The sequence below is a fragment of the Triticum dicoccoides genome, chromosome 2A (assembly GCF_002162155.2).
Source record: "Triticum dicoccoides isolate Atlit2015 ecotype Zavitan chromosome 2A, WEW_v2.0, whole genome shotgun sequence".
Taxonomy (NCBI): Eukaryota; Viridiplantae; Streptophyta; class Magnoliopsida; order Poales; family Poaceae; genus Triticum; species Triticum dicoccoides.
The window spans coordinates 757,204,284-757,216,838 of record NC_041382.1 but is presented as its reverse complement, the minus strand read 5'-3'; the positions used below and the strand labels follow the sequence as shown (position 1 = coordinate 757,216,838).

Here is a 12,555-nt window from a genome sequence, read left to right as displayed (position 1 = left end):
TCGTGCTTCAGTTACTTTTTGACAGAAACTTGACGCGTGTCACTGAAATTTGTCATTCTTACGTAAGTGGAATTGCCATCGAAGAAAAACGTTGGGGCCGGGACGCTAACGTGTGGCACTTAACAGTTGGGTTTTCTATTCCAGCAGGAACCTGTTGAATTCAGAAAATGCTTTGGGTTTACCACGGAATAATTGGAGGGGACGCCACTATGATTCTTTGTTGTTGGATCTTGACGGTGGCATCCCAGGTCAACCCCTCGTCACAAGTCAACACGCGCAATGGAGGTCAGAAACTGCGGCGGAGCTTCCTATAGCTAGCCAGATTCCATGTATGGCCCGCTCTGCTCGGCCGGGAAATGGAGGAGGAGCCCCCGCCGGCGGAGCCTCGGTCGCAGCGGTTCGTGTTGTGGCTGCACGGGCTGGGGGACAGCGGGCGCGCCAACGAGCCCATCGCCGGGTACGCCTTCGCCGGCGCCCGCTGGGCCTTCCCCACGGCGCCCACCGCGCCCGTCCCATGCAACCGTACGTATACATCGGATCTCCTTGACTTCCATTGCTTGCTTGCTTGACACTCTCGTGTCTAATCCGTACATCAGGTGGCATGCTGATGCCGTCGTGGTTCGACATCCACGACACGCCCATCACCTCCGTAAGCCAAACACTCAATCCTCCCGTCGTCCTTAGATCCACACAAAATCATGTATGCAGAAACTGATGGCCGTGTAATGAATCCCCTCCCCTGGGTGCAGAAATCCGTGAGGGACGAGGCGGACGTGCTGAGGGCGGTGGAGAGCGTGCACGCCATGATCGACCAGGAGATATCCGCCGGGACGAAGCCGGAGGATGTCTTCGTCTTCGGGCTCAGCCAGGGAGGTACGACCTGCTAGAGCTTGCTATGTACTACTCCTACATTCTCTAAATACTGTAACATACTACGAGCGAATCGCATGAGCAGGCGCGCTGAGCATTGCCAGCGTGCTGCTGTACCCCAAGACGCTGGGCGGCTGCGCGGTCTTCAGCGAATTCCTCCCGTTCGGCGCCTCCTTCGCTTCCACGGTCACGGCCGAGGCCAAGAAGACGCCGGTGCTGTGGGTGCACGGTCGAGCGGACTTCCTGGTCCCGATCGAGGCGGGCAAAGACGGGACCAAGTTCCTGCGGGGACGGCTGGGCATGAGCTGCGAGTTCAAGGTGTACGAGGGTCTCGGCCACGAGCTGGCACCCTACGAGCTCCAGTACTGCGAGCGCTGGGCCGCCGGTGGTGAGAAGCGTTGACCGTGGCATGCGGAGGAGCACGCGCTCATGCAGCTGCGGATTCGGCTTCTTCTCTCGGTCGTAACGCGCCGTGGATCGCCGAGCGGAACGACTTTATTTTTTCCATTTCCCTTTGGTACTGATTACTGAAAATGGTCCAATCATGTATCCTTCAAAAAAAAGGTCCATATTTCAAATGGTGGAGACTGAAATCTGACTATAGATCACACATTTTGACTTTCTACATGCATTTCTCGCCGCATCACACTAACATTAAGCACGGTGCACGGATAACATTTCTACCCTTTCCAGGGTACTCCTATTCACGATTCCTTAATCACCACTAAAGGAACATACATGCATGAAATCAACATGTTTCCTCATGAACTCCTATTGGTACATGATTAGCAAAATGAATGAAAATACCAAACTTACGTGATGCAAGTTCACACTTCCGGAATGACATCCACAGACCCTATATATATGTATGCTTTCAAGAGCTCGACTAAAAGCAAAACTGCCGTAGATTGGAGTGATAATCCTTGCGAGTGTGTCATGCTAGGCTTGCATTCTTCCTTTCCCCGCTCAATGTATTTGTGAACTCTGGGATACTGGAGGGAAACAAAGACACAAGATGGCTTTTCATAATTTTTATTCTCGGTATTTGTACCACGCAAGCTTATTAATCTGCTGTATCGCTTGTGCCTTTCCAATCCTTGGAGCGTTCTTCCTCGAGAAAATGATAACTCCCTTATTTTTATGAAAGCAATTGATCATAATGCAAATACATTGAAGAGGATTTTAGACACTTATTGTGCTAGTTTAGGCCAGCATTTGAATATAGCAAAGTTCAGTATTTTCTTCGGTCCTAACACTAGAGTTTTAACCAGGGAAGGTGTTTGCGGCATTCTGGATGTATTGACTAAAGCTTTGTCAAATAAGTATCTGGGTCTCCCCGCGATAGTTGAGGTAGACCGAAGTGATTGTTTTCAGCATCTACTTTACGGAGTTTGTCAGTGGCTAAAGGGATGGAATGAGAAATTTCTATCAGTGCAGGGTAAAGAAAATTTGTTAAAATCTATAGCACAAGCAATAGTTCTATGTTATGTCTGCGTTTAAATTGCCTAAAGGAATTCGTAAATCAATTACCGATGAGATATCAGGATTTTGGTGTGGAGATGGAGAAGAAAAGAAAAAAATGCATTAGTTTGCATGGTGAAAAATATGCATTCCAAAGAATAAGGGTGGTACGGGGTTTAGAGACCTTCACAACTTTAATCTTGCTATGCTAGCAAAGCAGTGTTGGCGACTTCTTCAAAATTGTGTGTGTGTGTGTGTGTGTGTGTGTGTGTGTGTGTGTGTGTGTGTGTGTGTGTGTGTGTGTGTGTGTGTGTGTGTGTGCAAGTGCTGAGTGCTAAGTATTATCCAAATGGTGATATATTAAAAGCAGGACCAAAGAAAGGTTCCTCATTTACGTGGCAAATCATTTTTGCGGGAATTCAGACTTTCTAAAGGGGATGCATATGGCGCATGGGTTCGTGCTCACATATCAATATTTGGGAAGACCCTTGGATTCACTCTAGGGTCGAGAAGAATCATTACCCCAAGGGGAGGAACATTGTTGACTAAGCTGGAAGAAATTATTGATCCTCATATGGGACCGTGGGATGAGGTGCTCCTTCGCAATGTTTTCTTACCTATTGATGTTAAAAGAATAATGCAAATCCCTCTTCATGTCGAAGTTGTAGAAGACTTTGTGGATTGACACTTCACAAGCTCAAGAACTTTTTCAGTTCATTAGGCCTATCATGTGGAATTCGGTCATCAGTTTGGGCACCATTACTCAGACCGGACAATACAAGAAGTGCTCACATAAACACGGTTTGGAAAGACCTATGACAGCTTCAAATCCCTGGGAGGATGGAAAGTGCGGCGCGTCCTTTGCGTCCAAGGTCAGAGGTGAAGAAGACACCGGTGTTGTGGGTGCACGGGCGATCGGACTTCCTGGTCCCAATCGAGGCGGGCAAAGACGGGATGAAGTTCCTGCGTTGAAGGCTCGGCATGCACTGCGAGTTCAAGGTGTAGAAGGGGCTCGGCGACAGGGTGACAGAATTGGCGCTCTATGAGCTCCAGTACTGCGAGCGATGGGCCGACAGCGGGGGCGGTGGCTCAGGTGAGCATGTTCAAGGGGGAAGCGTGAACCGTGGCGTCCCGAGGAGCAGGGGCTCGTGCAGCTGTGGCTTCAGCTTCTTCTCTCGATCGTAACGCACCGTGAACCGCCGGGCGGAGCGAGTTTTTCCTTCTCCTTGGTAGTGAAAATGGTCCCTGCATGTATCCCGAAAACAAAAGATCCATGTCAAATGGTCCAGCGGCCACGCGTACAAAGGTGGAGATTGAAATCTGATTAGGGATCACAATTAATTTTCTACATGCATTTCTCTTTACACCACACTAACATTAAGCATGGAAAACATTTCTTCCCTTTTGAGAGTCGTCTTAGTCTCAGGGCATCTTCAACACTGGCCCATAAATCAAACACTGCATCCGTCCAACAACAGAGAGGGATCAGTCAGCGGATACGGATGTGGGAGCCTGCCATGCATCGAATCGTAGTCGCATACATTTCAAACCGGATTTCGACTAACCGGATGATTTTCATCAAACACGATGGAATTCATCAATGTTCGGATAGAAAATAGCGCAAATCATTCATAGATAGTATACAAATATGCCTAGTACAACAATAGTTATAATTTAATAAGATTAAGCGGATGTTCACCAAGTTTTTCATGTATGAATCATGTTATTTTACACATACTACCCCTTGAGCTTCATCAACAATGTATGAGTGTGAATGGTCCGTTCTCTGGCATGTAACACATCAGGGCAACACGTGCATGCGATACAACGTTAGAGCAACAATAAGTGAATGAATTAATTAATTATCATGTAAATCAAGAAGAACCAAACTTACAATCTCCGTGGTTGTCGAGTGCAATGGCCACATTTCCTCTAGCTGATGAACCACACCACAATACTTCAGGAAACGGAGTGTGATACGTTAAGGACATGGCACTGCGTTCATGGATGATGTGCATGTGATAGGGCGTAATGTAATGAACCATCCACGCGCTGCCGAAAGACCCCCCCCCCCTTCTCCTGCCTACGAAGTCCGCAGATACGACTAACCATGCATTGCACAACAACTCATCCTCCTTCACCGAGTACCCCGCCATCTTTCTTACTCACAAAAGCGACATGAAGTTCGAAAATAGACTCAATGACATTTGATCGAACACCTGCGGGGCGTGGTGTCTGTCATGGACGACGTTGACAGGGGGCCGAGGGTACCTGACTGCGGACGGATCCTGATTGGACGGCGCCATTGTACAAGGCGAGCGGGTGGGTAGGGGCTATGGACGTCCGACAATTCTTGGACGATGACCGGATGGTACAAAGGCGGCGGCCGACAAGAACGGTGCAGATGCAAAGTAAGGGGAAGCAGAGGCGGGATGGAAGAGAATGAGACTGGGAGGCAGGATTTGAGTGGGGCAAAAAGGACGTCCGGACCAATCCACAAATGGATAAAGAACCACGTTGAATGAAAAAATGCGTTTGGACCGCACGGTTCGGACAGATGTAGGCAGTTTGAGGATCCACATTGGAAATGCCCTCACAATTCTTGAACGACCACCAAAAAGAACACACATGGCATCAAGGTGTTTCCACATGAACTCTTGTCGGTACATGCATGTTTTGCAAAATGAATGAATTCCAACTCACATGCAAGTTCACACTTCCAGAATGACATCCATATACTCTATATATGTATGATTTCAAGAACTTGATTGAAAACAGTGCTACCATAGATTGAGATAGGATTGCATCTCTTCCCTTCTCTGCTAAATGTATTTGAGAACTCTGAGATATGAGATACTGGAGGAAAACAACGACACAAAATGGCATTTCATCCTTTTTGTTTATCGGTAGTTATACCACACAAGCTTATTCATGTATTATATGGTCTCTGCATTTCCAAGTCGCCTGCCTTTGCTCTGTCAAAATGATGTGTCATCCTGAAAGAAACTATTGCAAAATCTTATACCACCCATGCAAAGACACCTTATTTTTCTGAATTCAATATTTAAGGACATAAGTGTCCACCAGGCACAGGTTTTTGTTTTCACGAAGTTCTATAAATCAAGGAGGAAAGATAGAGAATCCTCAAAACAAAAGATTGATAACTGTACGAGCACTCCCACTCGTACCAGCGCCTATATCATAAGCGGCCATGCAGGAGCAAACTCCACAGAGCGATCGACGGTGCATGGTACCACCACCCATATCGTTGTCAACACTGAGTAACAGAAGGTCTCGAATTTTAAGACGGCATACGGTACGAGCGCTGGTGCCCGCACTTGTACCAGAGGGTGATGCAGGCGATGGACTTCCAGAGAGAAAGACGACCCATGATATGATCGTGTTGGTCAAGCCGCCGCTCGTACCAAGGCAAAAATATCAAATCGATGTTTTTTTTATCTTGTGCGTATTTTCGCGGGGGGCTTAGACCTTATGAGGTGATGTGTACGGTAATGTGGCAACCATATAAAATATCCACACAAGTCGCTTGGTTGCTTCGATTTGACATGTTTAAAGTCCAAGTACCAGGTACTCTTTTTTCCGGTTTGAACTTTGCTAAAATAAAAGTTGCTTAGCGTGGTTCTCACCTTAAGTGGGAACCCTCATTTTAACTAGGCGTCTAGGAGCTGCACACTTGTGTTTTATATCTTGTCTCACACACACCTCGCTTATAATCTTGAAATCTACAGACTTCTAGACATAGTTTATCTACTTATGCAAGTGCTATGGCTGACAAACCGATCTTTTTAGAGACATATGTTTTGTCACTTGTGAGCTAATCCTTTGTGCTACAAAGAAAATAGAAAACCCCAATGCATAAAAAACTACCTTCTTGTTTTCTTTTTAGCTCATTTTCAGTAGGTTCTATCGGAGGGAAGCCGCCGGACCACAACAACGAAATCAGTCGAAGTGAGATCCATGTCCGTTAAAGGAGAGGCCAATTGCACCTCAACTGTAAAAGTGTGGAACCCTTGCTTAATCTTATCCTTGGGGAGGTAAGCACTTCTCACACTCTTTTAATAACCAAATTTTCTCTCCCATTTTCTAATTTTTTTTAGTTTGCTATTGCAAAGTTCTAAGCTTGGGTAAATTATATTTGCATGCGCAGGGTCTTATTCAATGTTCTATAGCTTAGGGTTTTCATGAAATTGCGTGTCCCACTGTTTTGAAATGCTTACTTTGCTTTAGTTTCACCTAGCATGATGAAATATTGTTCTTTTCGAAAGACATCGCCATGTTTTTTTATCAAAAGCAATAAAGGAGTCATTTAAAATGTTGCCTTTGTTTCACCTAATTGCATAAGTTGGGGACTAGTGGTGGCTTGATTAGCACTACATGTTGTACATTATTTTTGCTAATAGACCCAATGACTTTGGTTAATCCGGGAATGCGCAATGAGTTACCCCACCAAATAACACCCTCGGGGTACTTAACTTTTGAGTCTTGTGGAATATGACACCGCGACGCTCTTATGTAGTGTTTGAGTTTTTTTATTAAAGCGAGTTCGAAGCCTTTCCACTTTAGTTTCATCTTTTATTTGCTAGCCTCTTTGGTACCGAGCATTGCCCACTCTCACAATGATATTTTACGCATATTGCGCTAGTACATCCAAACTCGTTGAAGGAATTCCTCATGTTCTCCTACACATAAGCCCTACGTATTCTTAAAATAGTCCTTATGTTCATTATGTACTACTATCATTATTACATCACACTAGATGGCCTGTTGCGTTGCGTCAATTGGCGCAGAGACCAACTACATCCCGGAAGTTAAGCGAACTATTTGAAGGAATTTTTTGTCAACTTTCCTCAAATGATTATCTTCATACCGTGTTTCTATTTGCCTTGACAATGATCATTGCCCATAGCTTTCTTTGGCGATTTATTTTTTATGACATGAGACTCTGTTCGTGATGATTTCTTTCTCAACTATCTACAACTGCGCAAAGACCAACTACAACGAGAAGTTAAGAAAGTTATGAGTGTGACACGTATAGCATACACTCCTTCAATAAATCATCCCCAAAGGGTGATTGAGAAGGTGAATTGACTGTACATTGTTTGCTTTCATGCCGCAACTAGGTTAACAGAAGACCCGAACGCATATCCCATGGCAAATTACCAACGAGAGACCAACTGTAGCCATTGGCACAAAGACATTTCTCATAAATGGTCTGCAAGTGATTCTATTTGTGTTGCATTTGTATCGAACATGTATATTTACCAACGAGAGAAGTCCATCTCCTTGTTTCGCCGGATAGAGCAACCCAACATCGTAATTTCAGATGGAGCTTGTCTCTGATGGTTTACTTACTTTTTAAACAACGTTCGTTAGTGTTTCTTATATACGGTTTGCTTGGCTTCTTCATAGCTTATTCATAGTCACTTTATTATATTATCACTTACCGGATCAAAAGAGGTTCTTTGCCAGGACGCGGAGGGAGTTGCCTGCCCGAACACGAAGGGCCTTGCATGCTCAGACGCGGAGTAACTTGCGTGTCCGGGGAGTGTGTAGGCTGGGTCGCGTGGAGGAGCCTGGCCGCAATGTAGCATGTCTAGCGAACAACGCAGCCACGGCCGGAGCAACCAAACAAAGAGGCATGCAAAAATGCTCTATTCTTCTTCGTGGCCTTTTGTTTGGTGTGAACCGCAATGGCACATTGTTCTAACTCTTTCCTTTGTAGCGCCTTCTTGTACTCGCTTTCTAGCGGCACCACATTTTCTGGACAGAAGTTAAGCAAGTTATGGGCAGCACGTATAACAGGCACTCCCTCAATAAATCATCCCAAATGGGTGATTGAGAGGTGAATTGATTGTATGTTTTATTCTTTCATGCCCCAATCGGGTTAACAGAAACCCGGAATGCATATCCCACGACACATGAAACGAAACATTCGAAATAAAAATCCCACCCGGGATCACATGAGCAGAAGAAAATTAAGCGAACCGGCCAGACCCTGGCCTGGACAACTGGACAACCAGACAGCCGGGTCAATAGAAAGGAGTCCGTTGTGCCATTAGCGCAAAAACAACCGCGACCAGAAAGTTAAGCAGGCCATTGGCACGATTACGACAATGACAATGCCTCGGACGGCGGCGGGGGCTGGCAGAGCAGACGAAGACGGAGGTGTCGGTGGCCTTGGAGGCCATGCTTATTAGGTTACCATCCGGTACCTCGCCTATGTTTAGTTTAGTTTAAATTTAGGTTGAACTTGTTAATTTTCGTCCTTTTGTTTTAGATATATCAAATTTTGTTAAATTTTATCCATTCACCTTAAAATTCATTCATATTTTGTTTTGTTCATTTGAAATGAGGCGGATATTTGATGACTAAGAGCATCTACAGCCGGGCGCCCCAAACCCGCCTCAAATGCTTGGACGGATGACCTGGTCACTGACCAGCCACAAAAATGCGACCCAGACGGGCGCCCCAAACGGGCCTCAAACGCCCAGGCTGACCGGCACCCCTCATATCTAGCCCAAAGATGGGGCGGATATGGGCGCGTCCACCACGTTGGTCCCGGTCCACTTGACCCCACATATATTCCTCCCCATTCGCTCGCCGGACCAAATCTAGCCACTTCACTCCACTCCCCCTCCGCTCCTCTTGGTGATGGCAACACGACGAGATCAACGAGTAAGGTGTGGTGCGAGAGCGAGAGCGAGACGATGGGGAGAAGCGCTCAAGGAGATGCGGCGGCATCAACAACCAAAACCAGAGTGTTCGAATGGAAGAGAAGACGATTAGGGTTTCGCCGCATGAAATCGCATATCTACCCCACTATAGGCTAGAAATATCTCACCTTTGCCACTGGTAAAATATCCAATGGCTGAAATCGCATTGGTAAATAACTAAATATCCAACGAGCAAAACAATTCGAGCCCTAAGATGCATGTCTAAACTTATCGGATGGTTGAAAACGGCTGAGCTGGGATTTCAGCAGGCTGCCCCTCTCTAGTACAGTAGGCTTCTGAGTGAACCGGCCGAAGTGGTAGCAGCCCATGGTCAGTGCGGTCCAGCTGTAGAGCAGAACAGAGGAGAGTTCTAGCAGAACAGAGTTAGGTAGCTGCCAAAAACCCTATCGCCGCCGCCGCCGCCCCAATTTCCCCTCCGCACAAGCACCGGCAATGGCGGCACCGCAGAGGCCGACTACGACGACTACGGCGTCGGCGTGCATCCCGGATACGGCGCGGGGCACGCACGTCTTCACGGTCGCCGGCTACAGGCTGCACAAGGGCATCGGCGTCGGCAACTTCATCCGATCTGCCACCTTCGCCGTCGGCGGCTACGCCTGGTGCATCCGCTACTACCCCGACGGATTCAGTTCTGAATACAAGGACTCTGTTTCAGTCTGCGTCGAGCTCCAGAGCAAGAACTCAGTGGTGAGGGCGCTCTACGACCTGAGGCTGACCAGCCGGGCCACCGGTCTGTCGTCACTCATCTTCTCCCGGCCGTCGTCCTTCCCGGCGTTCGACTCCTGCAAGAACGACAATTTCAGGGGAGCTTACACGTTCATGAAGAGGGATCTCCTGGAGGCATCCCCGTACCTGCAGGATGACTGCATCGTGATCCAGTGCGATGTGACTGTTCTCCTCAAGAAAATACCGGCCGTGGCGCTGGCCACCACCACCACCAAGACTTCTGATATCCAGGTGCCACCGTCGGACCTATTGAACAATCTCGCAATGCTGCTTGAGGGGAAGAAAGGGGCGGACGTGGTGATCAAAGTTGGCGGGGAGACCTACCACGCACACAAGATCGTGCTCGCGATGCGGTCTCCGGTCTTCGATGCCGAGCTCTATGGGCCAATGGCAATGTGGGACAAGGAGAAGCAGTGCATATAGATTGTGGACATGCAGCCCGCCGTTTTCAGAGCATTGCTTCACTTCATATACACAGATTCATTGCCTGCCATGGATGACCTCCTTGACAGCCATGACAAGAGGGAGATGATGAGGCATCTGCTTGTGGCTGCAGACAGATATGCCATGGACAGGCTCAAGCTGATGTGTGAGGCCATCCTCTGCAAGGGTCTAGATGCCGAGAGTGTGGCGGCCACGTTAGCTCTAGCTGATCAGCATCGTTGCAGCAAGCTGAGAGACGCTTGCATTGAGTATATCAAGCTCTTCACCTAGAACAGAGGAAATGTCTGATCTCCTGACTAGAGAGCATGTATTGCTGTCCTTTTAGCTTATATATGTATGTATTTATGTGATATGCACTGCTGTCCTTTAGATCATGTTGCCTTGTCCTGAAGTCTTCACATATATTTGGGAGGAGAATGAGTAAGTTCATCAGAATTTATGTTGGCTAGACCTATATGAATCCATGCCAGCTTTCCGTGAATGTGCTGTCTTTTAGAATTACAAACATGCCTGTGTTGTACCTCTGATTTGAAATACCAAACATGCCTGTTTCTCCTCTAAATCTAAATTGCAAACACGCATGTTTTCGCCTGCTAAGGTATGTACACCTGCTGCCCGAATCGTGCCCAAGTTTTGTTCATGATTCGATGGGGGAAACATATATGTGATGTGATCTCATCCTGTTGGCTGATTGATTAGCGGTGTTTCGGCATCCTGGAGGTTCCCATAACCGCTGTAATTCTCTGCTCAATTTACCCTGCAGAAATGACTGCTTACTGTTGAGTCATTTAAGAATAATGTAGCCACTTGCAGTCTCTCTTCAGCAGTATATATGTGTTGATCCACAGCAGCCTGCGTTACTGCTGAAAACTGGCTAGTGTTACTTGCCGAGGCTGCAATCTGCTTGCTTCACACTTATTTTCGGACAGTAAATAATCAGTGTAGTGAAACTGCTAGTGCTATATTTCCAGGTCAATTTATAGGACTGTTGTTCAAGAATAATAAGTTACTATCTTTTGCACTGTTACTAAATAACAGCATGGCATTATTTTCTCATCAATTTGAAGATTTTAAAGATAGAGGAAGTTTTTGAGCACTTTACATCATAATGGACCTTTGGCGCCAAATTGACCCTTTTAGAATCATGACTATTCAAGGGCATATGTGCACAACTTACAAAAGCAGAGTATTTAGAACTCAAAATGGGACAAAGAACAGATAAAGTAACCTTACTCTCTAAACATTTACAGGCTAATACCTATTTTGCTATTTTAGCATTATTATTATTTATTTTGCTCTCTGTCCCCACTCTGTTTCTTAGACCTATAGCATTTATTACAGGCTAATGTCTGTTGAGCATGTGCGCGAAATGTTAGACAAAGAGTTGGCTGCCTGAACATGTCCTCCAAGCATATTTGTTTGTGGATTGAGCCAAGGAGGTGAAGCCCTGAAATATGCGTCTATCATCTCTGCTGTCAAGATAGCACTGACAAAATTTTGATTTCCACTGGCATCATTTTTTCATCAGTTTGCAGTATTGAACATAGCAAGTGTTCTGCTCTACCCCAAGACTTTAGGTCGGCGTATCGTTTTCAGTGGTTCAGTTCCTCTGAGCAAATCATTTGCTGACATGGTGACACCTGAAGCCAGAAAGGTAACAACAGCCCAGAAACCATGATTAAATTAAACATGTTTCATACCAAAATCTTCCTGCAAATGTGTTGTCACTGATTTCTTAAAACCTGCAGATGCCAGTTTTATGGTTCCATGGGATCGCAGACGGGGTGGTACAGTTTGAAGCCGGGCACCCTGGATGTGCATTTCTCCAAGAGCTTGGCATGGCCTGCAAATTCAAGGTGGTACACAAACAGATGAATTTGAACATTGGAGCTATGATTTTTAAGCTTCGCTAACTATATTGTTCTTCATTGCTTTTTTCCTTGAACATGTATGCTATCAGACTTGCCCAACTCTTGGCCACTCACTTGTGGATGAAGAGCTCCAGTATTTTTGACGATGGATATTCGACCTTCTAGGGATATCTTAAGGAGCTGAAGCTGCAACACCATCATCGTCGTCTTGACCACAAAGATTTCCTCAGTTTCCCTTGCCACATGATCCAGTGAAATGTTTATCATACTGCTAGATGACTAGCTGTCTGGCATCTCAGTTCGTGTGAGACTGACAAAAGGTCTCTAGGCCCGCATGGCTTTGGCTTATCCATGATTAATGTTTTTTTTTGTGGTCGTACGAACAGATTTAGCCCGAATTCTTACAGTTAATTTTTTTGTAGTTAACA

At 46.2% G+C, this 12,555-nt stretch overlaps 1 protein-coding gene and 1 pseudogene across 1 annotated transcript; both read left to right on the top strand.

Moving 5' to 3' along the window:
- The first annotated feature begins 356 nt into the window (after positions 1-356).
- Positions 357-1,426, top strand: LOC119352333 (probable inactive carboxylesterase Os04g0669700). The gene is made up of 4 exons (XM_037619008.1): positions 357-522; positions 597-649; positions 750-873; positions 956-1,426. The coding sequence occupies exons 1-4, from the start codon at positions 357-359 to the stop codon at positions 1,270-1,272; spliced, it is 660 nt and encodes a 219-aa protein (XP_037474905.1). The 3' UTR covers positions 1,273-1,426.
- A 7,979-nt stretch (positions 1,427-9,405) lies between these two features.
- LOC119352332 lies at positions 9,406-10,737 on the top strand (annotated as a pseudogene).
- The last annotated feature ends 1,818 nt before the right edge of the window (positions 10,738-12,555 follow it).